Here is a 26,490-nt window from a genome sequence, read left to right on the forward strand (position 1 = left end):
GTATTCATAATGATTTCAATGGTTTGAGAATCTAAGAGACTATCGACCATCCCACCACAAGACTTAGAGTGAAAACTCTTGACCAAAACTCTTATGGACACCAATCTTGAAAGTATTTTTACAAAACATCCATATCTCAACTAGCCAGATAATGAATCTAATGCAAAAGTTTAAATTTTGTCTAGTTCGATATAGGGGTCAACAAGATTATATAGAAAAACTATCAATTGCCAGATGAATAGAACTAGTTGAATGCTCATTCAGCCAAATTGTCACCAAGCTATTGTGGGCACCTCATTAATTCTGATGATGGTAAAATAAAACAGTAGCCAGGAATGATTTGGAAGAAGAGAGAGCTAGATATCATGCCACATTAAATATAGAATATAAAGAAAAGCCATCAGCTATTAGATGAATACCAATAGTTGAATGTTCATTGAGCCAAATTCTCACCAATCTATTGTCGACGCCACAGTAATTTTAATGAAGGTGAAATAAAACTATAGCAAGAAATAATTTGGAAGAAGCTTTTTCTTTTTGTGCAAATAATATTCACTGAAACCATTTTTCAAATTTGACGATGACTGCAGAACAAAGAAGTGGTAATTCCATTCCAATCTCCAACTGACAAATTGCGACTGATCGAAACTAATAACTTCGTCCGTGCAACGAAAAAATGGTTAGTCAATAATATGAACTGTTGGTTTTATTCTACAAGATTTAATCTTCCTTATTTCAATTATTTCTTTGAATGGCAACAGTAATGATTCATGAACATTAGGGACTAACTGAAGGGCTCAAAAAAAACAGAAACAACAAAGTTAAATTCAAAATACTGGAAAACTTGTTTTTCCTGTTCCTAAATGATACAGTGATAAAAAGTTTCAGTTGCTCACAGGAAATACTTGCAGCAGCACCTGGAATGAAAGATGCAAAGTAAAGATCTGTGAATGTAGCAATTTGGAACATGCCTGACCCAACAATTGCTGGCAGTACCACAGCAAAAAGCTGTCGTCAAAAAAACATACTCTGATCAACACACATCATAAGACATAAGAAGAGCTTAGCACAGTATCACTTTCCAAAGTAAATTCCCAGCGTTCCCTTAATGAAAATGCAAATGCAAAAGTCAACCAAAATTCCAATTATTAAAAATTTAAAACTAGGAGATTGTTTAGTGTTAACCTCATGCATGTCAGCATCAGTAAAGGGATTTGTCCATAATGTCCTCAGTATACTAAAACCAGCTTCTCGCTGAAAAATTGCCTATTTTTTTGCAGTTACAAAAATATTGTTGCAATGTAAAATGAATAAATGCCCTGAAAAAGATAACAAATAGAAAGAACAACCTTTTCCAAGAAAAGACATGCTGACAATGAGTTATTAAGTAAGAATACATTACCTGCACTAGCCACTGTATTAAAGCCCCAACAGAAGCCCCAGATGCTAAAAAAATGGCACCTGTAATTGGCAACTAAGCTTATAACTTGTGAAAGTTCATCCCGTAGACTTATTAACTAGGTGAAGCACTCATAGAAATAATTTTACATTTTACCAGGGTAAAACTCATAAGAGACAAATGTAGAATTTGCAAATAAAAACTGGAGAAGCAAATTTAATGATCAAAGTTTAAACGTTGGAAAAGCTACACTATTGCACATATTAATAATCAATCAAATTTTGTTGACGAGTTGCAAGTTGCATACCAGAAAAAGAAGTCCGTGATGCAAATGCATTGGCCTTGCAACTTAAAAAATGTATGGCGATCTGTAGTTATAAGTGCCCAAAATAACAAAGTGTTAGGACTAACTGCCTTTCAAGAAACATCAAATGCAATCAAATATCCAATAACTGAAATTATCTTACAGCAAAAATAATTGCCATGCTTGACAGTGATGGAATCAGTGAAGGAATGTGATAAATCCCAGAAGAACTGTCAGTAAACCAATCACAAGATAGAAATCAGAAGTGCAACGCAAAATTTAGTAAAACAGACTAATATATAATTTTATTAATTGTCCTCATGCAATCTGAAGTAACCCATCCAGCACTTACTTGAGGCACCCAAATCCAACACCCAGAGGTCCAGCAAATAGAATGCATGGAGTCATGATCTTAAGCTGATGTTGGTCAAAGTAAAAGAATGCCATTAATCAGATTCCTCTCAAAAGAAACCAAAGCAATAATAATTTCCTAAGATTAATCTAATGACTTTTTTCAAACTTGTTATAAATAATGGAACTGACTTTCTAAAGTACACATAAAATAAAAGTGCAGATTTATTATTTAAACATGAATACTCCTGTAAAATTGTTACAATAGAGCCTCTTTAACTTCACCATACTATTGAGATAGTAGATGCCATAATTACAGAAAACTTTGAATCAACTAACCTTAGTTTACTCCAAAATCAAAATAATTTGTTGGCTGACACTTGGGAATCAAGAAACAGAAAATAGGCATGATACAAGTTGAAAATATCATATACTTCAAAAATAAAAAATGCAAATAAATTTTCAAACTGCAGGGGGCACTGACAGGAAAATGAAGAAAAAATATTAAATAGATTTCACATGCGTGTTGCCATTGCTTTTTTGGCATCCCATGCTTCAAATCCCAATTTCCCCAATTTGCCAATTAATCTTGCTTTTAAAGCCCACTTACGTGTGTAAAATTCCATTAAAGTTACATATTTCCTGGGTTTACGTTTCCTTATGGCAAGTGAATGATACCCAAGACAATGTGCAATGACTCCTAAAAAGCACAATTAGATGACTTAAGAAGCCTATAATGGACTTTAAACGCATCTTTACAAGCATTTTGTTATGTAGAAGTCATGTAATAACCTTACTTAGTTTACTCCAAAATCAAAATGACTCCAAATAAGCAAGATATCTTATGGGGCATCCCCTCGAGTGTATGAAGTGTTGTGAACTCTTCTTGCTAGTTGCAACTCGAAGAACTGGTTCGTCAACCACTAGTACCTCAAGTTGATCGGAAAAACCTTGCCCATGTGATTTAGGTGATGACATGACTGAACTCCATAAAGTTTCTGAGTTGCTTCTCTCTTACCTCTAACTCCACTCTTGGAATCAAAATTAGTTTTCCCTGATTCAACAGGGGCAATCCTGGAGTAGGCACAACATGTTGTCCAATAGCCTTTTCAAGACAACAAACATAAAAACCATTATGTATCCGACTATCATCTGGCAACTCAAGTTCATAGGACACTTGTCCAACATTCTTCATTATCCTATAGGGTCCATAAAATCTGGGTCTAAGCTTTTCTAAGCCACACTTCTTCAATGAACTTTGCATGTATGGTTGGAGTTGTAAACACACCATATCCCCAACCTCAAAAGATCTTTCGGTCCGGTGGTGATGAAGATATATCTTTTGCTAATTCTATGCATGCTAAATGTTATCTCGAAGAGCTCTGATAGTATCCTAATGATCATGTAACTAATCTTTAGCTTGTGGAGCCCTGCTGTCATCAAAAGTTTATTCCATAAAAGACAAGGGCTCACAACCATAAAGAGCTCTAAAGGGAGGCATGCCCATGGTAATATGGTATGTCAAATTATAACAATGTTCTCCAAAATATAGCCATTTGATCCACGCTCTATACTGCCCTGCAACATAATTATGGAGATAACCTTCTAACCATTTGTTCACTATCTCTGTCTATCCATTCGTCTGAGGATGGTTGGTGGTATTGGGAGTCAACTTTGTTCTTGCCAATCTGAATAGTTCCTGCCAAAAAATGCTAAAGTTGTTGTCCCTATCATTGACAATGGTCTTAGGTAGAACATCTAATCTAAAACCTCTCTGAAAAATAACTCTGATACCTAAGAGGTTATCGAATCAACTGTAATAGCATAAAAATGGGCATATTTAGTCAGTCGGTCAACCACAACAAAAATACTAACCTTACCCCACACTCTTAGTAGATCTGTGATGAAGTCTATGGACATACTTTCCCATTTTTGCTCAAGGATAGGTAATGACTGTAACAAACCAGTAGGGTACATATGATCAGACTTGTTCTGCTAATATGATAAACACTCCCTAATATGCTTAAGGACATCATTCTTAAGACCCTTCTACGAGGACCTCTCTCTGATCAGCATGTAAATCTTAAAATAACCTAGATAACCTGCTAATGGTGTATCATGAATGCTCTTCATAATCTTGTCCTCAGTTTGGATTCAGTTACTAAATAAATCTTGTTTTTATAGTAGATCACATCATCAATAACTCTATACCTGTCACCTTGAATCTGTCCATCCATAAGCTTGCAAGCAAAAGTATTTTTGGAATACTTAACCAAAAGTTGACACTTAAAATCAGCTGAAATCTTAGATATTCAACAGCATGTAGTAGTAGGTGGTCTCCTCTAAAGTGCATCAGCCACAACATTCCTTTTGCCCTTGACATACTTGATGTCAAAATCATAAGCCTGCATCTTATTTGTCCATTTTTGTTCTTGCTCATTCAACTCTTTCTGCTCAAGGAAATAACGCAAGCTGTTATGGTCTGTCCTCACTATAAACCTCCTACCCACCAAGTATTGTCTAGATTTTGCCAATGCATGCATGATGACCAACATCTGCTTGTCGTAGGTACAAAACAATCTCTCATTCTCCCCCGACTTCCTGCTCCCATAAGCAATGGGGTGTCTATCCTGCATGAGCACTGCATCAAAATTCTCACTTGGAGCATCACATTTCAGTACAAATGGCTGAGAGAAATCTAGAAGTGCTAACACTAGACAAGTACTCATATCTCCTCTGCCTCTACTAATCAATTGAATGCTCCCTTGTGAGCAAGGTCTGTGAAAGGACCTACAAGTTGCAAAAACCCCTTAACAAATCTCTTGTGGTAAGAACAAAGCCCAAGGAATCCCCCAATACCAAAAACATTTCTTAGTGCTGGGTAGTCCAAAATTGTTTGTATCTTTTCTTAATGTACCTTAACCCTATTAACCCCTATCAAATGGCCAAGATATAGGATCTTTGTCAAAAAAAATTCACATTTGGATTCTTTATCGTATGAAAATTACTTGTCCATGATGCTCAATACTTCATCCAAATGTTGTAGGTGCTCCTCCCAAGTTTTACTGAATATCAAGATATCATCAAAAACACCAAAAATAACTTATGCACTTGCTTATTAAAGATGTTCATAAATGACTGAAATGTAGCAGGTGCGTCAGTGAGACCAAATGGCATCACCAAAAACTCATACTATCAGTAGTGGCATCTAAATGTTATCTTATGCACATCCTCCTCACGAACCCGAATCTGGTGGTATCCCAATTGAACATTTATCTACGAGAAGTAAACAACCCCATGCAACTCATCAAACAACTCATCAATGTGTAGGATAGGGTACCTGTATTTTAGGGTCCTTTTATTCAAAGCACGATAATCAATACACGTCCGTAGAGTTCCATCCTTCTTAACCAAGATAGCTGAAGAATCAAAAGGACTAGAGTTGGGTCTATTATGTCCCATGGGAGGTAACACCACCATTGTTTTCTGAATCTCCTCCTTGAAATATATTGAATGACAATAGGAAGTGGTGATAACACGCTTAACTCTGTCTTCTAGCTTTGTCACATGCTCAAATCCACAATCAAGTGGTGTACCTGTCAAAATGTCCCCAAAAAACCCCTTGTGCTTATCAAGCACAAACTGTATGTCTATATGATGTTGTTGTCCAATATCAGAAGTGGATTTGGTAGTTATGAAACACTAAGTTCCCATTCAATATCATCATGTCTCATAATAGCCTCCATCCAATGAGATGATAAAATCTTGGGACCACCTTCTTTTGTAACCTTTAGAATTACTTGTTGATCATCTCTCATGAACTCTAACTATTTCTAATTATGATCAGTTGTGAAACCGCCAATAGTCTAAAGCCACTATAAACCCAAGATTGCATCTAATTTATCCAACTCAATGACATTAAATATCAGCCACTAATGTATAATCACCCAACTGGATCCTATGTTGTGGAATCTTCTCAGAACAACTTAGACGATCACAACTTGCAACTTTAACATCAAATTTAGGAACCTCCTTCACATGTAATCTCCATTTTGTTGTCATGCATGCACTAATGAAGTTATTTATGGCTCTAGTATCTAGAAAGGCAAACACTTTGCTACCCTATAATAACTCCTTTCAGGCAAAAATGATTACTTGAAGATACTCTTGAAAGTGAAGCAATGGTAATGCAAGGCTCATCGTGATGTAGAGAATAATTCTCTGCATCACATCGATTACATGTTTTTCACCTCTTTCAACAATGGGTTGTTCATTATTATCCTCATCATCGCTGCCCTAAACCTGATGTCTTCATTCTTCTCATCTTCCCCATCAGGAACAACTTCAATGTAGTGAATATTCTTTCCCAAGGCATCTATGATCAAGAGTCCATGGTTCCGTACATGCAAAACATAGTTTTCTTCTCCTTAACTCACTTCCGGTTTCTATATCCATCTCAGAAGATGTTGCTTTATTCTGATTTGTAGGTTTCAAATTTGGCCTTGAGCCCTTAAAAGGCTTCCTAAGAGGCTGCAATATAGAGGATGACATATCCAAGTCATAGGTCATCTTGATAACCTCTTACATTGTGTTTGGTTTCAACACTTTCACAATTCCCTTAAACTTTTCATTCATCCCTTCAACAAATAACAAACTTTTCCTTTTTTTGACATATCCTGAAGCATGGTTGAAAGCCTTTGAAGTTTATCAATGTAGGGGTCTACCGAACCACTTTGCTTCAGCTAGGCCCTATCTATAATAGACTTCAATGTCCTTGTCAAAACGAGTGATCAATTTATTACTAAAATCCTCAAATGAATTAATCAATGCATGATCTTGTGTCACAAGACCATGATGCAACCAATTATACGCTGCTTGTAGAAGGTAATTTCGTAATAAATTAATTAAGTAGTTATGAGGAAAGTTTTGCACCAAATGTCACGTTGGTTGGTATTAGTGGTATATGTAGCACTCAGTGGGAATAGAAATGGTATGGTGAGATTGATAAGCATTAGTACTACTATGCAACCCAATTGGTACAATAAATAAAGATATATTTCGCCATTTGTGTCTTGTTCCATTTATTAGAATGAAAGTGTTGATAATACTATAAATTATATATTGTTGGCAGCATTCTATACCATATTGGCATCAACATTTCTGGCGTTGTTGCCTAAGTATGAATCTAGGATCAGGAAGATGGGAAAAAGATGTAAACAGAATGGGCTGATCCTTTGACCAGCAAATAGTGATAATTGATAATGACATTGAGGAAGAGGAAGTAACGAGAGAGGATCAATGACATAGGACCTTGTACAGGTGTGGGACATAGCAGTTGATGTTTACCGTATGGATTAATTAAGCAACGCACACAGGAAATAGACACGAACACGAACAACAAACAGAAGAACTCTTATTATTATTTGCATATACCAACAGTACATCATGCTTTTCTCATATGATAATAATAATTACAATGCTCCCCGAAGGGGTTATAAATACTTTCCGACGAACCTTCCCGAAGGAATCCGTCGGCCAGATACATCATGTCCGCTACAAACTATTACCGTCGGCTACATAACAAGACCTTTCCCAAAGGGACCCGTCGGCTGATACACAATTTCCTTTCCGAAGGGACCCGTCGGCTGATACACAATTTCCTTCCCGAAGGGACCCGTCGGCCGATACACAATTTCTACTGACGACATCAAAAAAGAAAAGTCATCTCCTGACGACTACAAAACAAAACTCAAACAACTAATACAACAACATTGATCTGCCATATTACTTTCACATTCATCCCGTTGCATCTATAGCCTTTGCTAACACAATACTGACTCCTCAAGCTGACCTTGATAGCCACCTGTGTTGCTTCCTCTGCTTCCAACTCCTCGGAACCTTGAGCCAAGTGTTGCTGCACTGCCTCCAACTGGATGATCAGCTCCTCCCGAGCTCTCTACGCATCCACCAAGACAGCCTCACGGCCAACACCTACTCTCAGTGCCACTGATACACAGACACTCCATGCCTGCAGCAACTTCAACTCTTCTCAACTGGTCAAACTCCCACGACTAATATCCGCAACGACTGGGGGTCCAGGGGGCAACGCCCCCGGCAGGGTCGAGGGGCAGCGCCCCCGCGGGGTCCAGGGGCACTCTGAAACCCACACAAAACTGCACGAAACACACCATTTCTGTCATTTTCTGCCGATTCTACACTCTTTCTGGCAATCGTTGATGCTTCCCCTTCCCTATGGCATCATCTGATACTCATTCTGAGCAACTTGATTCTGTCGTCGTTTTTTTATTTTTTTATTTTTATTTTTTAGAAAACCTCTTATCACCCTTCTGTGATGAAATCCATACGGCTTCAATCTTGACACTGTCTACTGATTGCATATGGATGCCTCCTTCCTGCACACAGGTTTTGATGAAACAAATCTGAAGGCGTCTTCACTATTTCAATCTTCTGGAAAAGCCGTACTGCAATATCCTCCCAAGTCTTGAAAATTCGTACGATGAAAATTAACAAATTTTGGCTCCAAATTCCGTACGCTATCCTTTTGAGGCTATCAAAATCCGTACGCTGGTTTCAGTGTTACAATATGCAACTTTTAAAAATCGTACAGTGCAAGGAAAAGCCGTGCCACAGGAAAATCGTACACCACTTTCAAGATGGAAACCGTACATTGCCTTAAAACTGTACTTCAAATTTGAAATCCGTACGTTGTCTTTAAAAACCGTACTGCAACATGAAATCCGTACGTTGGCTTTAAAAACCATACTGCAAATATGAAATCCGTACGTCGTCTTAAAAAACCATACAACAATCATGAAATCCGTACGTTGCTCGATCACAAGAAATCCATACGCTATCTCCACAATCCGTACGGCAACTGTGAAAATAACCGTATGGGAACTGTCTTTAAAATCTGTACGGTAACCTTGCTGCTAAAAACCGTGCGGTATTTGCAAGTTAAAAAAAACCGTACATTGCTTTCTTATAAAAATCCGTACGGTGAACCAATAAATTTCGTACACAACCTCCAAAAACCGTATGGTGAGCAGGTTAAGAATCCGTACGGTGCTCCTTCCTTCACTGTAAAATCTGTACGGTGCTCCTTCCTTCACTGTAAAATCCGTACGGTACATATCAAACTTGATGCTTTTCCGTACACTACTCAAAACCTCCAAAAAAAATCCGTAAGATGCAAAACTTGGCGAAATCCGTACGGTACAAAAATCCGTACACTTCCTTCAAAACCGTACGGTGAACATTTAAGAATCTGTACGGTGCTTTGTTTCCAAAAATCTGTACAGTAGCTTTTTCATCACTTTTTCAAAATTTTTTTTTTTTTTGAAAATCTCACTTCTGGAACAATTATGTACAATATTTACATATATACAGTACTTACAGTCTTCTCTCATTTATTCATCCACGGGGGTGCATTACTTCTTTCATGGCAAACATTCAACTTCGACCTATTCACTACATCGAATACTTCCTTTCCGTCTAGCATCCACTGTTTTATTGCTCCGTTATTGCTTACTTCCCGCATCTGGTACGGCCCGACCCATTTAATTTTGAACTTGCCTGGTTTGATCTCATTCCGATCGTCGTACTTTAACACCCACTATCCGAGTTGAAACCTGCTACGCCTGTTCTGTGTCATCTCCATACTGCCCAGTTTGTTCCCGAAGCTCCGTAGCATGGACTCCATCAGTTGCCCCTTCTGGCCGCCAATAACATGTCCACTCCGTACTGCTGCAACTTTTATTAGACCCTTCTGCTTTGTTTCCTGTGCAGACCGTATCGTGTGTCTTCGTTGCTGTTGGTACCTTTCTGCTATATTTGTGGTTTGACATAATACTTTCTTCTTGCGCAGTCGTACAGTAGAATCTTTCCTTCTTTTGGGTTCGTACTGTATGTTCTGTCCTTCAGCTTCAGTCATACCCGCATTTCCTCCTTTGACTTCTCCATGTTCCTTTAGACATTCATTTCCTCCGTCGGCTTCTCTGTGTTCCTTGGGACATTCATTTCCTCCTTCGGCTTCTCTGTGTTCCTTGGGACATTCATTTCCTCCTTCGGCTTCTCTGTGTTCCTTCGGACATTCATTTCCTTCTTTCTTACCTTCGTCGATCCTTAGCATATTACAACTTGGAAAGAGCTCGTAATCCTCTATCTGCCAGTGGTAAAGACCATTTACTGAATCCAAATCATCATCTCCTTCCAGTCGTAAAACTCCTTCCTAATCCGGTTCCATAATATGCCCCTTTTCATCCTCTTCTCCCTCAGAATCTGACGAGAGGGCTTCGTCCCCGACCATCTGAGTGTGCAGATCAATGACATACTTCCGGCCTTTGCTTTCGAGTGATAAAGTATTTTTCTTCCAATCGTGCTTTGCTTTTGCTTGTATCAGCCACCCCCAACCCAAAATCGCATCGTACCCCTTCCGCTTGAGAGGAATCACAACAAAGTCCAACAAGAATGGTTGTGTTCCGATTGTCACTGGTTGCGCTGTGAGTATTCCCAACGGCTTGATTCCATGTTGATCGGCTGTTAGCAGCTCGAAGGTAGTTGGCCATAATGTCAGCCGGCCCAACTTCTTCCAAGTATCCTCTGGTAGCACATTGACACCGGATCCTCCGTCGACAATCATGTCCGTTAGTACAGTCCCAAGAATGCCCATTTCAACAACTGCCGGATAGCGTCCAGATGAAAGAGTTAACAGCATCGGATCTTCTGCACTTGCGCCACTTTCCTTCTCCTTTTTGTCCGCTGCACTTGCTCCACTTTCCTGCTTCCTTCCATGTTCTCCTGGTAGTTGAGCAGCGGGAACAATGTTTGTGAGTGCCGATCGGAGCTGAGGCATAGTGAGCAACAGATCACTTATCTTGACAGGTATCTCAGCTTGCAATATTTGCCGTACAATGTTCTGTTCTGCACAGTTTCGGATGGAGGTACTTGGCGGGTCCTTCAGGTGTGCTATTTCTGCCTGTGTTACTTTCTGGATCTCTGCCCTTGCTTCCTCCAGTCTCTTCTTTTCTTTCGTTGGGTCAGGGTATAACTTTGCCTGCTTCCGAGTGATTGCCAGAACTTCTTCCTCGTCTGTCCCTACGGTAATCAAGTTTACGCCGGACTTCGGGCACTTAGTATCATCATGATCTCCAGGTCCACACCAACGGCATAGCAGCTTCGGTGTGTTCGTCGTTGTGCACTCTCGGGCGAAGTGATCCCACAGATTGCATGCGCGGCATTGAACAATTGGCCGACCATTCGCATCGTACTGAATTCGACTCCTTCCTCCATTGTTGTTGTTGCCACCATTGTTGTTATTGCTGCTGTTGTTTTGACCGCGCCAGTTGTTTCTGTATCCACCTGATGTGGCACCTTCCGTACTGGTATTCCCGTTCCCTCCTTATTGGGATGCCTCCTGCGTTAAGAACACTTGCTGCGGTGTTCTTACTTTCAGATTGAAAGGGCATTCCTTTACCGAGTGTCCTAGAATCTGGCAGATTTCACAAAATTGATCTTTCGGGGAGGATCCCTTTGTATGGCCTTCTTTCTTACACTCTGTGCACCATAGGTCATTGCCCTTAGTCTCCTTGTTCATGTTTTTGAATTCCTTCATCATCTGCATCATGTCCTTCTGGAGGGCACGGACCTTCTTGTTGCTTCCTTCGTCATCGTCGCTGCTATCTTCTCCTGAAGGCTCATTGTTATCTGAATCCGATGAGTTGGTCTTCTTTTTCTTTGTCTTCTGGTCATTTTCGAGGTTCATTGCCCGATTGTACGCTTCAATGTATGTCGATGGTGGCACGATCTTCATCTTCCTCCGCAGCTTCGGGTGAAGGCCTTCAATGAACCATCTTTTCTGGAGCCCATCTGCTGGATTATTCTCCATTTTACTGATTAAGTCCTTTAACCTCCTGGCAAAGACCCGTACAGTTTCATTCTTCTTTTGCTTGGTATTGAATATCTCTGCGACAATTTCATTATCATCACACAAAAGTTGAAATTCTGCGATGAACTCCTTAATGTTATCCCAACTATTTAATTTCTGTGGATCGGCATCAGTAAACCAGTCAATGGCAACACCCTGTAGGGTAGCAGGAAATTGTCGGATCCATTCGTTTGTATCTGTTATACCATTTGCCCTCCAGATCGTTTCACATGTTTTACAATGTCGAATGGGATCAGCTGCTTCATCACCATCAAATTTAGGCAATTTTTCCTTCAGACTTGCCATTATCACTATATGTCGAGGGTTTTGTTGTGTACCTGCGCTGTTTTGTACTCCCGCGCTGTTTTGAGCACCCGCGCTGTTCTGCACACTCGCGCTGTTCTGGACACCCGCGCTGTTCTGTACACCTGCACTGTTCTGTACACCCGCGCTGTTTTCTGCTTCCGCGCTGTTTTCAACACCCGCTCTATTTTGGACTTCTGCACTGTTTGGTGAAGAAGAGGGTTTATCAACCGTAGCTGTCCGTTCCGGAAGTATATCTTGGACGAAGAGGTCACTCCACGCTCGTGCTCCTTCGGCACTCCGAGCCGTGCGAGTCGATCTCCTTCCGTCAGGATTCTCTTCCCGTGGTGTATGTAGGTTTAGAAACTCCTCCCTCGCTTCTTCCACCAAATCAAGCCGTTGTCGAGTCTCCTTCAACAATCCTTTCGCGCTCTTGTTTCCGTCGGAAAGCTTTTGAAACCTCCTTCGACGCTCTATCTGTTGAGCCAAAATTAAATTTTCCTTCAGCTTACTCTTATCTTTGTTCAACTGATTCGGCATTTAATTCATATCCGCCTGCCCGCGTACCAGATCCATCGGGCAACGGCGCCAAATGTTTACCGTATGGATTAATTAAGCAACGCACATAGGAAATAGACACGAACAAGAACAGCAAACAGAAGAACTCTTATTATTATTCGCATATACCAACAGTACATCATGCTTTTCTCATATGATAATAATAATTGCAATGCTCCCCGAAGGGGTTATAAATACTTTTCGACGAACCTTCCCGAAGGGATCTGTCGGCCAGATACATCATGTCCGCTACAAACTATTTACCGTCGGCTACATAACAAGACCTTTCCCGAAGGGACCCGTCGGCTGATACACAATTTCCTTTCCGAAGGGACCCGTCGGCTGATACACAATTTCCTTCCCTAAGGGACCCGTCGGCCGATACACAATTTCTACCGACAACAGTTGATGAGTACGTCCGGTAAAAGGCAGCACAGAGGGCTCTCCTGACTAGTACGTTACGTGTCAAACTCAAGGTGAACAAGACTGTATATGATCTCCTTGGAAGTTTTCCAAGCCTGCTCATATAGAGGCTGGCAGCAGTAAAGGAGCACGGGGAAGCCGAGTTGAGGGAACAAAGAACGCAACAAACATTACAACGTTTGCATCAAAGGACTCACAAAGAAGAGGAACCTAAGGATACAAGCAATTATAGAACAAACCCTTGGTGGAGGAACGGAGAACCACAAGAATCACATAACAAAACCACTAATGAATGCCTCTCCTTCCTAATGAGGATAGGACATGTAGGAAGGAAACCCAATTGGAAGACAGAGAGGAGGAAGTGAGGCGAGTATTACTGGCACAACAACAAGCAGAAAGGAGGTGAAGACTACACGATCTCGCCCAACAAGTACACAAAGGATTAGAATGCAGTGAGTAAGCCCTCATTGGAAACAAAGACAAAAGTCTAGACGGGGAAGTAGCTGCCCTGCTAGAAAGTATAGTAAGGGGAATTAAATGACTAGCCATATCGGACAAACCAACCATAGGGAAAACAAAACCAGAAACTCTCGGGAAGTGGGAATCCCATTACCACCAAAGCGACGAAAGCGGAGAGTGTGAGAGAGGGGAAGTATTACAACCCCACAAAAGTATACCAGGAGAACATGGAGAGAATTCACAACAAACCAATCAAATAAAGATGCTAAAAACACTAGATAAACAAAAACTTTCAAAGCTTAAAGGTGAGGGATCAGAGGACCCCATAAGGCACTGTAAGACATGTGTGACTATATAGGAGGTGATAAGACAAGACAATGAGGATTACTTGTTAAAAGCCTTTCCTGTTGCCACCGTACGAATAACAATCGACTAGTACACAGACTTGGCAGATGAGGAGAAGGCAACATGGCCTACCTTGAAGAAATCATTTGAGGAGGAATTCAAGCTATTGAGAGACGATGGATTGTTCCATTGGCAGATGGAGGAATATGAGGTATTCTAGGAAAGCTGCAATATGCTTTGAGATTGCCAAAATAGAGGAAGAGGAGGATATATACCAAGAGGAATACACGAGGTACAAAGAAGGGACAGTGTCTGAGACACAACAACAACATTTTGCGAAGATTATTGCCAAAAAACTTCATTTAACCGAGCAACTTCATGCTTGACCTCATTTTTCTTTTCCCTTTTTTCATGGTTGCTCTTTAATACATTGGCGAGTGCATCTTAAGCATCCTATAAGCAACTCAGTCGTGACTGCTTTGCAATCTCTACCTTGGTGAACTTGTAATCAGAATGTGTAAGCTCTTCAACATGCTTGTCCACCAGTGGCTCACCAACCTCTACAAACTTAGATTTTTCTTAATCAACTAAGATTCTAGAAACAATCTTATCTTCCAAAGATTTGGACATAGTTTTCTTTACAGGAAGATTATCTGGGGGTACCATAACCTTTCTTCTTTTCATTGTAATCTTATTCAACCATAAAGGCAAGCTGAAACTTTCATCTGTAGAAGTGGGTACAGTGGAGACCATTGTCATTGCTCCTAATTGTATCTCTGTTGTAACTAAGCAAGATTCAGTTTGCACAGCTGAATCCATAGGTGCATGATAAGAGGATTTTGTCATGAACAACTCAAAACCTGTTAAGGATGTATCAAGTTGAGAAACTTGACCTTCTATGAGAGTTGGAAAATCCTCGAACACATTCCCCAAATCTTCATATTGTTAGTTTGTTAAAATGGGAGGCCCTGTTGAAGATATAGGAAGAGCCAATGCATTGACATTTGATATGATCATGAGTTTGTGCATGGATGGTTCATGAGTTTGTGTAGGTCTTGGGGAAGATATGATCATGACTTGTCCTTCTTCCTCCTCATTTTCTTCTTCTAACTCTTCCTTTGACTCTTGAACTAGTTTAGGGGTCTGAGATGATTTAAATCCCTTTCCACCCTTCAGCTTGAATTTGAGAGATTTATTTACATCAGAAGAAGCATCATCTTTACTTGTGATTTCCAATTGTGACTTCCTTCCAAGAGGACCAAAACTTCCACAATCCAAACCCAATTACGGATTAACCCTTTTAGGCCTTTAATTTTGAACCACTTGTTGGGGTTTGCCAAAATGGATTGAAATCTATCAAGGATATATGTACCTTCCTTTTGTTGTCATTGAATAGGGAAAGGGCATCATTTATCAAAACCAACTTGATGATATTCTGGATCAAGCATATTACCATCATCTTCAACTTGGAAATTAGACAGGATCTCAAGCATATTAAGATCAATGATTTGTTGCAAAGTCAATCTGCAATAATCCATTTTCATTATATCCAACTCTGACCGCATATTGATCCAAACATCTTCTACACGATGAACATGAGTAAATGCTCTCTTAATTTGAGAATTCATCTTTCTATTATCAAAGTCAAATCTAGCTTTGAATCTCTTCAATGTGATCAACTAATGTTCTGCTTGCATGGCTTTTGCTTTGTATACATAATTGATCGTATAATTACTAATTACCAGGAGTTTGGCAAAAGAAATTAAAAAACTTGGTCTATGCAGAGCATGCTGATGAAATTGAACTTCCATAAGTTGTTTGGTCAATTGATTCCATAAGAATGATCTTGTCATTGGCATACCTAGGTAAGGTATATGGCTCTCCTTTAAAGTATCCAACCCTCAAATAGGTAAAGGTTGGAAACTGAATAAAGATACAACCATATTGATTTACCTTCTCCCAAGCTTCATTAGATACCCTTTTAACAGACAACTGTCTATCAAACAGACATCGAAAATGCCCAAAGAATGTATCCTCAACTCTTTTGTAATGGTACATACTATTAGTCAGAGTAATCTGATCATAATATTCCCAAACTGAAATTTGAAGACGATCATCTTTGGTGGAGAGTCCAGAAAAGAGCTCATGGTAGCAGCAATATAAACAAGGTAGGAATTCATGTAGAAAGGTGGTGAAGTTCCTACATTGAGCAACTACTCACAAAGTGCAGTGTTGATTAGTTCTCCCCAAAAGATATGTTCTTTATTATCCATGATCTCGAAAATGAACTTAAACATCCATGGTTCAAAGTCACTGAAATCTTTGAGACCACATATCCTACTGAGAAGGATAATAAGCTCTTTATATTCTAACTTGAAATTAGATCTGTGAATAGTTTTTGGCCATATTGAGAGATTATTCCTTTTGGAATCCAACCAATATAGATTAACATACTTCTGATAATTTCTCTTATTCACATTCCATATCTCCAAAGATGACTCTTTGGTCAAATCTACGCACTCTACACTCTGTGGCACTTTGAAAATCTGCTCAATACCCTCTGGATCAAGGCTTATAATAACATTACCATCAACAACCTTGATCGTCTTTGACTTTGGACTAAAATGTTTCGCACATCCAAGAACAAACTCTGGTTCCAGGGAAAGCATGGCAAATGTGGACACCAAGTCAATATTATTGCTTTTGATGCGTTTCATTTCATGACTAATAGGAGCTTCTACCCTTCGCAGGATATCAGTCATGTCCACATGTCTAATCTTTGTATCTGACACATTGGCAAGAATGGACGTGATATGAGATTGAGTTGCATGAGCCAACTCTTTATCATATTGGTATTTCATTTTGCATTTAGATTTTGACAGTGAAGGCATCTCTTGTGCTTGTGCTGCAACACAAAAATTCCAAAATATGAACACATCATCAGAGGATATTACCATAGAGGTTGATTTAGAATATGGTTTAGACACTTCAAGGATCCAATGAGATGATATCAAAAAGAGACATTATGCATGTGTAGAAGATGGAAAACGGTTGGGGAGAGACAAAAAACATGGAGTGAGGAATATGCTATGAGACATGAAAATGGAATGCATGGGAATGCGTGTAAATGTGTTCTCAAGATGTCATTGCATGAAAGGTTGATTACATGTAAATGCAACATGTAATGAGGAACGGAAAGTGAGATAACATGTAAATGCAGAAAAAAATAAGCTTACATGTAATTGCATGTGAAAGGAATGGATGCAATGTGCCTTGAGAAAGTGAGGCAAAGTGAGCTCTTATAGATATCTCCAAGGAAAGTTGAAGTCCAAGTACAAGCGAATGCATGCAAATGACATTTTTTGACCTTTTAAAAGTGACTTTTAGTCAAAAACAGGTTCTCAAGATGCAATTACATGTAAAGGAATTTTTATGTAATCATGACATGTGATTACGTGCGTAGAGTGAGATGCCTGAAAGTGAAAATAGAGAATGAGATTACATGTACGTGTGGGTGATGGATAGAAATACATGGTGAAAGGTGGAGTGAAATGAAACATGCTGAAATTCTTGGGAAAGAACTTGCAACTTCTTCAAAATGAAGAAAAACAGAAATGCAAACAAACAAAACACAAAAAACAAACATAACAGAAAAATGTACCTTTGGCAAAAGACTCAAACATACCAACAAGCAAGCTACTTCAATATGCAAACCCAAATTTGGAATTTGGGAAAAAACCAAAAACATGGAAATGTGACTTTTCATCATTTTTAAAAGGAAAATGCACTTTCCATTGCATTTATATCAAAAACTGTGAAGCATCAAGCTAAAACATGCATAAAATCAGCAAAATAAGCATGAATTAATTAGCAAGAAAGAAAATGTCCACTTACTTCATGATTGTGTGCCAAAAACGAAGGAGAAAGAAACTCCAATGTTGAAAATCTTCAAACAAACTTGGACTTCTTCAACCTTTTAATGATGAATTCAAAATGAGCATCTAATGAGGCATTTTTGGATAACAATGCCCAAAATGTGCCCTAAAATCTCTCCCAATTCCAACGTTTTTATTCATGCAAGATAATGGGACGTTTCTCATAAAAAACGTGGTTCAACTTGCCCAAAACAATTTTTTTTGCAAATAGAATGAAAAAATGTGCTTTCCAATAGCAAAGATATATATTGAAACTCCAAAACGCCTCTCCTTGGCCCCAAAATGTGATAAAAAATCCTTCAAATCTGAAGACATTTCATGGAGAAATATGAGGTTTCTATGCAAAAACATGTTCTTGGGAAGAACATGCATGGACATTTTTGCCCTAAGAGCAAAATTCGGGTTCTCAAGAGGGCATTACATGCATTTAAAGTCCAAACACATTCTTAGAGTGCTAATATATGTTTAAAAACATGCATTTGACTTCTCCAAACCAATAGGCATTCTTGAAGTGCATATACACATTTTAAAAATATGCACCTTGAGCAAAAACGAGTTCTCCAAATGCATACGCATATTTTAAAACATATGCATATGCATATTTTGAAAACATGCTTTATGTGTAGCTCATTCTTGGGAGGCCATTGCATATTTTGAATAAAGGCATTTACACGCTTTTAATTCAAAAGCTCATTCTCTAGATGCATTTGCATTTTTTAAAAATATGCAAACGGGTCTAAAGAATGAGATGCATAACTTAAGTGACTTAAATAAGCACATGGTAATTTGATTTTTGATGTAATATTACTTAAATGGGCCATAAATAACATTTACACTATCATATTAAAAATATAATGTGCAAATATTATTTTAAAAGTAATATTTGCTAGAGCATTTGATTTTAAAATAAAAAATTAAATCAAACTATATAGTTAATTTAAAAGTGAAAAATTTAAAAGTAACTCAACTTAAAAATATAACATAAAGTGCACTATAGTTACTTTAAGTGAAAAATTAAAAGGATAAAGTAACTTAAAAACATAACATAAAATGAATTTATGTTATATTTTTCATAAAGTGAATGTCAACCTAAAAATGTAACATGATATTTTTAATTCATGTAGTTGCACCCAGAGAGTCCACTTTTTGGGCACTAAAATGGTCATATGTTTTGATTGCTAAATCCGATTAAGCCCTAAGATATACCGAATCGAAGGAAAAACCAAAAGCAATGACTTGAGCAAAACCAAAGGACCAAAAACCAACAAACACACACTCAAAAACAAAACAAAAAGACGTTCAAGGCTTCAAAAATCAAGTATAGGTGTTACATCCCAATTTTTGACCTAGCTTGAATATAGCCGTTGAGGTTCACATGAAGTCAGTTGGCAGTTTAATTTGATATAATCTAGCGAAATGGTAAGATGGTTGTTATGATTTCAAGTGCAAACGACATGTGAGTTGATCGTTAATCGTGAATTCATGGAATTAAGATAAAAGGTTAACTATTGTGATTATTTATGATTTAATAATTTAATTACGGAGAAATTCCTTGCAGAAAGCATGTCGAAGGGGTGGAAGCGTTGTCAGAAAAGAATTAGGCAGGGCATCATCATCACTGGGCAGATAGATAGAGGACTTAGCAACTTGGAATAGGATACGTCTGAGTAACCGCATGAGTTATTTAATTAATTAATTAAACTAAAATAATAGTGTTAGAAATAAAAACAAATCTCAAAGGATTTTTTAAAAAATATCATTCATCATATTTTTTTTAATTAATATTTATAAACGTTCATATTTGTATAAATAATTTGGCATCATTATAATTTAATAATTAATAAAGTAATGTTGCTTGTAAATATAAGATCTTAATAACGTTCGAATTATAATAACATTTCAATTATAACTTTCCAACTATATTCTTTCCGATTTAATAATTGGCATTCAAATAGTCTTAAAACTTTCCAATTTCTTATTTCTCTTTTATTCTTTTCTTTCTTGTTACTCAATTTAATATTTGGAATCCGAATGGTCATCTTGGGTTTTTGAAGGGTTTTTCTTGTAACTGAAGGGAGTTGAAGAGTCGAGCTCCTTCCATTTAAGAGAACATCTTAAATCATATTGGGGATACTTCCATCAACTCTCATATTCGTTATCTTTAAACACATTCCTTGCTTTTGGCGGATTTATTCTTAATCGATTCTTTGATATTAGTTGGCCGTACGTAGTTAATCTGGAGGAAGCCGTGAGGAAGAGAAGGGATGACCACTTACCTTGGAGCCAAACTTTTTCCTTCTTGCAACATTTTCAGATTTCTTTGTTTCATAACCAATCCGACCTTGCATTCAAGCATCGATCATCTACAATTTGCTAATGAAAAACGTCTGCTAATACCCTATAGACACCACAATCCACTTGGTCTCAAAGGTTTAGGCTGTACTCTGAAGTCTTGCATTGATTGCCAATGCTGGGTGAAGTAACATCCATCTCAGTTTGCTTATCATTTCAAACAAATTAGTTCTGCGTTTTCTATTGTATTCAGGTACTGTCTAACGTTTTTATCTAGTGATAATGGCAGTGATGATTTAAAGCCTTATTAATGTTTATTTGTATGGCTCAAGTTCGCTGGTTCTTAGCTTAAACCTTTTCATTGTATTTTGTTTTATTCATTAGAGAACCATGCTGTAAAAACAGATTAAATGTTTAAATCTGAATTCATCCAAATTTGATATGACATTGAAATTATAAAGTTTGTTTTCTTATTCAACTCATTTATATATATGTGTCCGAATATGTAGAGTTACTTGAGTTATTTTTGGATCCAAGTTAAGAAAGTATATCAACCCAATTTAGAATTCAGATCTTGTCCGTCATATTACATTGCTTCCCATATTCTAATTTAAGATTGTCGTAGTTTTCTTTATATGGAAAAGTTAAATATCTCTGATTTTTCTTTAAAGATTCAAGACAAATAAGTAACAATCAAGTATTATACCTTTATAGTCTGATCGGCATATATAAATATCTCAATAAGTAAACACAAAGGAATTCACCAGTCGAATTGCCAAGTATGGTGAAGAGGTGTGAAATATCACAATGAATATAATTTGCTAGCATCAGGGAATCGCCGGCTTGATGGCCTAATATAGATGAAGAGGCGCAGAGAATCTACAATAAACAAGAATGTTATAATAACAAGACAATTAAATAATGCATTAGCTCAAGCATGAAGAGTGTTGTCAAGAATGTTGACATTTTGTGATCTTCTAAGAATATAATCATAGATTGTGAGATGTTGGATGCATGAAATCTTCTTGAGTAATTGTTAAAGCCGTCTGCTCTAAGAATTTCGGATACCAAGGACTCACCCGGCTGTGTAGCCGAGAATATGGGTGATTAAGTGTGAGAAAGGAATCCTTAATAGTATGAATCAATATCAGTTATGACATTTCAATAATTACCATTTTAAATGAATTTAATTAATAGCTCATGCATATTCCTGTTATGGTGATCTCCTATTACGAAGTTGTATGGCGTGTTGTTTATCATGATGCCCAGTGGATGGAATGATGTTCCTTCTCAATTCCAGGTAGGGAGGGCCTTTCTTGTTAGAGATCGTGTGGGGATATATTGTGGTCCTAGGTTGGGTGGTTAAGCTCCTGACAATGCTTCACCTCTCTCAAGATGTCGGATATGGGTCAAACAGAGAAAAGCCAAGCAATCAATTATTTATCGGAAATAGGTATTATCATTTTTTATTTACGAAGAGGTAAGATTGAATTCACTTAAATTCATTGTTATCATTATTTTACACCTGGATTGATTTGTGAATTGTTTTCATTTATGTGAATATTGAATATAAGTATTTATCTAAACTTGAGAAACTATCACACACAAGTAATCGGAAGGAAGAGAAATCCGAAGCCCTAATTGATTGAATGACAGCTGGAATCTTAAATGATACAGTGGTATTGGAAGCCCTAGTTGAATCCGTGGTCGCGGAAGCCCTAAATTGAATCCGTGGTATTGGAAGCCCTAAGTAAGATAGCGATATCAGAAGCCCTAATTGAACCAAAGGTAAACAATGCCCTAATTGATATAGTGGTATGTGATGCCCTAACTTAAAATAATAGAAGTATTTAAATTGATAGTGGTTTTTAGATGATAGTTGTCATATGGAAATTGTTATAGTGTATTTGTGGACTAACCCAAGTGGTTGCAGAAGCATCCCTAGTTTGATTCGAACTCAGTTTTTCAAGGTATGTGGTTTTCAATTTCTATAGTAACTTAATTTGATGGTACTTCTAGTATTTAGTTAAGAAATTTTGACTAACAGATTTTAAAAGTAAATCTTATTCGCATGAACCTGAATGATATAACTATCTTCCTTTGAAATTGAAGTTATAACTATATTCTATGCTTATGTTAGATGTTAATTTAGACCCGGAAATCAGGATGTTACAATAGGCTCGACAAACAGAAAAATGAAAAAGACTTGACGAAAGCCTTCACTAAGGGCTCGTTTGGTTCCTGGAATTCAATAGGAATAGGAATTGAAAATTAGAATTTGTTTTTAATTCTCTGTTTGTTGCGCCAAATTAGAATTGGGAATAGGAATGGGTATTCCCATTTTGGCCCAAAATGAGGATTTGTCCATTCTCAAAAATACCTGTAATTGGAATTGCTGTTCCTATTCTCTTCTTAACTTTCACATATTTCATTATTATTTGAAGTCTAGTATAGTTTCCTACTCTGGCTCTGTTCTTTGCTTCTCGAATTTGTGAGATGCAACTGAGGTAAGGCTGCATGCATTTTGTTCGCTGGAGTGTCTACCATGTTTTTTTCAAATTCAGTTTCAAATAATGCCAAAGCAGACCATGTCCTTGCTGGCATAGTCCTGTGAAGACCCTTGTAAATGAGTCGTTACCTTTGCTGAAAAGTGTGGAAGAGAAGTGATGCACTGCCTCTGCTGTAATTGTGTTTGTTTATAGATTTGTTGATGAAGTTGAGGAGAAGGCGGAGGATGAGCTGTTGAAAATGGTGAAGGTGCTCCACCATTGAATGCCAATTCTGATCGATTCTTCAATCTGTGCCTGCTCAACAATTGCTTTACTAGTGGAAACACAATGGAGATTCTCATCGACAAACTCGACCATGGAAGGAAGAAAAATCGATTCAATTCCTTTCAAATGAAAATTCATTTTTTTTCACAGAGGATTTGAAACAATTTCACACTGTCTGCAAGTTTCTGGTTTGAATTCTGATTTAATTTTGTCGAACCAAACGAGTTTGGAATAGCAATTTCAATACCCACTTCAATTTTCAATTCCAATTTCAATACCCACTTCAATTTTCAATTCCTATTCAAATTACTGGTTATAATTACTAGTTCTAATTCCATTTTTCCTATTCTAGCAACCAAATGGGCCCTAAAAGAATTTGTTACGTGAATTGGATTTGATCGATCAATCAAAATTAACCAATTTAATTAACAATTTCAACTCAAAGAAATGAGAAACTAGTTTGAAAAAGTTTCGTATAGTTACCTACATTTTGTGGTGACAAAATAAAGGACAACACATTGTACGAGTGCAAACGTCGACGAAGGATGACAGTGGAACTATTTTCATCTTTTTCCTTAGAAACGGCATCAACCCTTCAATAAACCACCTTTTCTTCAATCCATTGCTCGGCTTGTTGTCAAGCTTTCCTATCAATTCCTTCAGCTTCCTACTATAGGCTCTGACAGAGTCATTCTTCCCTTGCCTTGTATTATAGATCTCTATCACTATTTCATCAATTATCCTGAAGGGGTCTGAATTCTTCTTCAAAGGCTACATGGAGATTATTGCATATATCCTTCTTGCTTGCCTCCAAATCTGTATACCACTCAATGGTTATACCTCTTAGTATGGTTGGAAATGCTTTTAGCCATTCATTCGCATCATTCCCTCCGTTGGCTTGCCATACGGTTATTCATGTTTTACAGTGACACGCGGGGTCCTCTGAGTCGTCCCTTGTGAATCTAGGGTGTTTTTGTTTGTCCATTGCCATTCTTCTACTATTTTTCTCTCCTCGCGGGACTCTCCCTCTTAGTGGGCTGCTCCCTCCTGACTGTAAGCTCCCTCTCACCGATCTAGATTCCTAGTGCTAGTTCCAATAGCATCTCCTTCTCCTAGGCTAGGGTTTTGTTCTTGTCAATGCTCTATGCGTGCAGGGGTTTCAAGATTTCTACACCTTGCCTTTCTTCTTGGTGCGTCAAAGATAGCCAAATTGGCTATTCCTTCAATTGTATTTTCAATCAACCCTTCCTGGATTCGGAAGTGGTCCCCTCGTCCCCTTAGATTACGACGTCTTTCCTCCTATTGTTGGAGGCGTAATGTCCTCCATACAGCTTCCTCCTCAATTTCTTCCTCTGGCACTTGCCTCGAATATTTGTTTGGAATCAAGGGCATGAAGTGTGACTTCCTCCTTAAGATCTTCCTCTGGCACCCGATATTTGTTTGGTCTAGTGTCTATTTACCTTCCTTGATTTATCACGCTCCTCTCAGTCTTGTTCCCTTGTCCTTTCAGCAAACTGTATGAGCACTTGTTGCCTTCTTCCTTCTCTTTTTGTTTCCGCTCTTTCTTCCTCCACATGTACCAAGTTTCTTGCTAACAATCGAGGAATTTGTCCAAGTAGATCATACATTGCCGGTGGTACCAAAAGTTCATCCCATACCATGCTCTACATAATCGCTCTCCCATGGGCTTCCCTTTGCACATACTGGTCGACAGAAACTTCCTAGGCCGTCACTAGATCATGTGTCAACTAGTCTTCCCTGGCTATTTCCTCGTCTTCATCATCATAATTTGTTACTTGTATATGTGGTAGGAAGGGTCTTCCCATTACTCCATCCTGCCTCACCGATGACCTCTAGGTTTAGACTTAGGCAATGGTGCCAAAATGTAGAATAGTTATCAAGCACAAAGGATAGAACAATATAACACATTCACATAATATACTAGACAATCACTCGTTCCAATAAAATATTCATTAATTGTACCGAAATACCAAAATAGCGAGAGAACCTTATTCTTTATTGATATCAAAAACATGAGTACATCATAAATATTCCAAAGTTCTTATATAAGGGTCAGTTGGTCGGGAAAACCAACTGACACATTCCCTCACTTCCTAACTAGCCAAACCCTACAAGCTTAACTAGTTCTAATTACAATATTGCTTTATTATGTACTACAAATGTAGTCAACATAAAATGCTTATAGTTGTGTTTGATAATATTGGTTATCTATCAATGTATTAATTTGCATTTGTACTTATGTGATTGATGCATATTTATGTGTGCAATCAAATTAACTTCCAATTGATGATGTTATTGTGTCTCTTAACTTTATTCAATTGGGAGTATGAAACAAGTTTTAAATCCTTAAAAATCTCTAAATATCAAGATTTTTTTCCCACTTTCCCGAGTCTTTGGAGAGTTGTTATGTGGAGTTACAAGTCATGAGTCGAGTAAGCGTTGCTAAGTCGGAGTCGAGGAAATTTGATTGTTTACTGAAAGTAAAAGATAGTCAGCATGTTTCTTCCTAGTTTACATGAGTTGCTTATTACTCAAGTGTGATCGTTTAAGTTCACAATTTTTGTTCTCTATACTAGCAGAATTTTACTTGAAATTTCTATTTTATCTGACAATGGTAGGTAAGTATGAATGTGCTGCTTCTCATTTTGAGGCTGTTTTGAAAAGCCAAAATCTGTATTCGTCTTTTGACCTTGATGGAACCTAACAATAGATGGCAATAATTTACATCAAACAAAACTAAATTTAAATACCACAAAATATACCTCTGAAGCCTTATTGAAAATAACTCTGTTGAACATGAATAATATGGGAAATTAAAGTTTTCTTTGTACTTTAAAGTCTCTCATGTCTATGATTGTACTTAACACTTTTTTCAAACATTGTCTTTTTGGAGTTGTTATGTCAATCATTATGTTACATTTTGGAGCCTTTTAGGCTGGTGTCATGGGAAAAGGGCTCAATTTATCCCTCCATTTATGCATCAATAAACATATGAAACCTTTCAATTTCTTAATCGCATTTAAATAGGGCCAAATGATTTTGCTGATGTTTAGTTTAAAAGTTATATCTCTATTAAATACACAAAAAGTCATGTATTAACATAGAAGATATACCTGAATGGTAGCCATGTATCTAATCAAAACTCCATGATTTCCTTCAACTGCTGAGAGTCTTAATTCAACAAACAACAAAGTCACAGATCAATCCCAAATCTTTGTTCAGTTAATGAATGAAAACAAGTACCGCTCATAATGATCTATGTTGTCCAATGTAGGACATATACAATTACAAAACCATAACGCAATTTTTTTTAAATTCATCTTAAACTTTTTAAGGGGCATTGAAGGGTCAATATTTCAAAATTGAAATTAGTGAAAGCAACA

The 26,490-nt window shown here is 37.7% G+C and overlaps 1 protein-coding gene across 2 annotated transcripts in view; it reads right to left on the reverse strand.

Moving 5' to 3' along the window:
- LOC149580442 (uncharacterized) overlaps nucleotides 1–26,490 on the reverse strand; it is a 165,237-nt gene that overhangs the window by 22,448 nt on the left and 116,299 nt on the right. For both annotated transcript variants that reach the window (XM_089790913.1, XM_089790923.1), the window contains 7 exons: nucleotides 26,221–26,278; nucleotides 2,056–2,120; nucleotides 1,867–1,933; nucleotides 1,707–1,767; nucleotides 1,403–1,461; nucleotides 1,186–1,266; nucleotides 897–1,008 (listed from right to left, as the gene is read on the reverse strand). In XM_089790913.1, the coding sequence (XP_089647039.1) occupies nucleotides 897–1,008; nucleotides 1,186–1,266; nucleotides 1,403–1,461; nucleotides 1,707–1,767; nucleotides 1,867–1,933; nucleotides 2,056–2,120; nucleotides 26,221–26,278 (503 nt within the window). The remainder of the gene's footprint in view (nucleotides 1–896; nucleotides 1,009–1,185; nucleotides 1,267–1,402; nucleotides 1,462–1,706; nucleotides 1,768–1,866; nucleotides 1,934–2,055; nucleotides 2,121–26,220; nucleotides 26,279–26,490) is intronic.

Source organism: Cupressus sempervirens, chromosome 1 (assembly GCF_028749045.1).
Source record: "Cupressus sempervirens isolate cs-2001-9-10 chromosome 1, ASM2874904v1, whole genome shotgun sequence".
Classification (NCBI taxonomy): domain Eukaryota; kingdom Viridiplantae; phylum Streptophyta; class Pinopsida; order Cupressales; family Cupressaceae; genus Cupressus; species Cupressus sempervirens.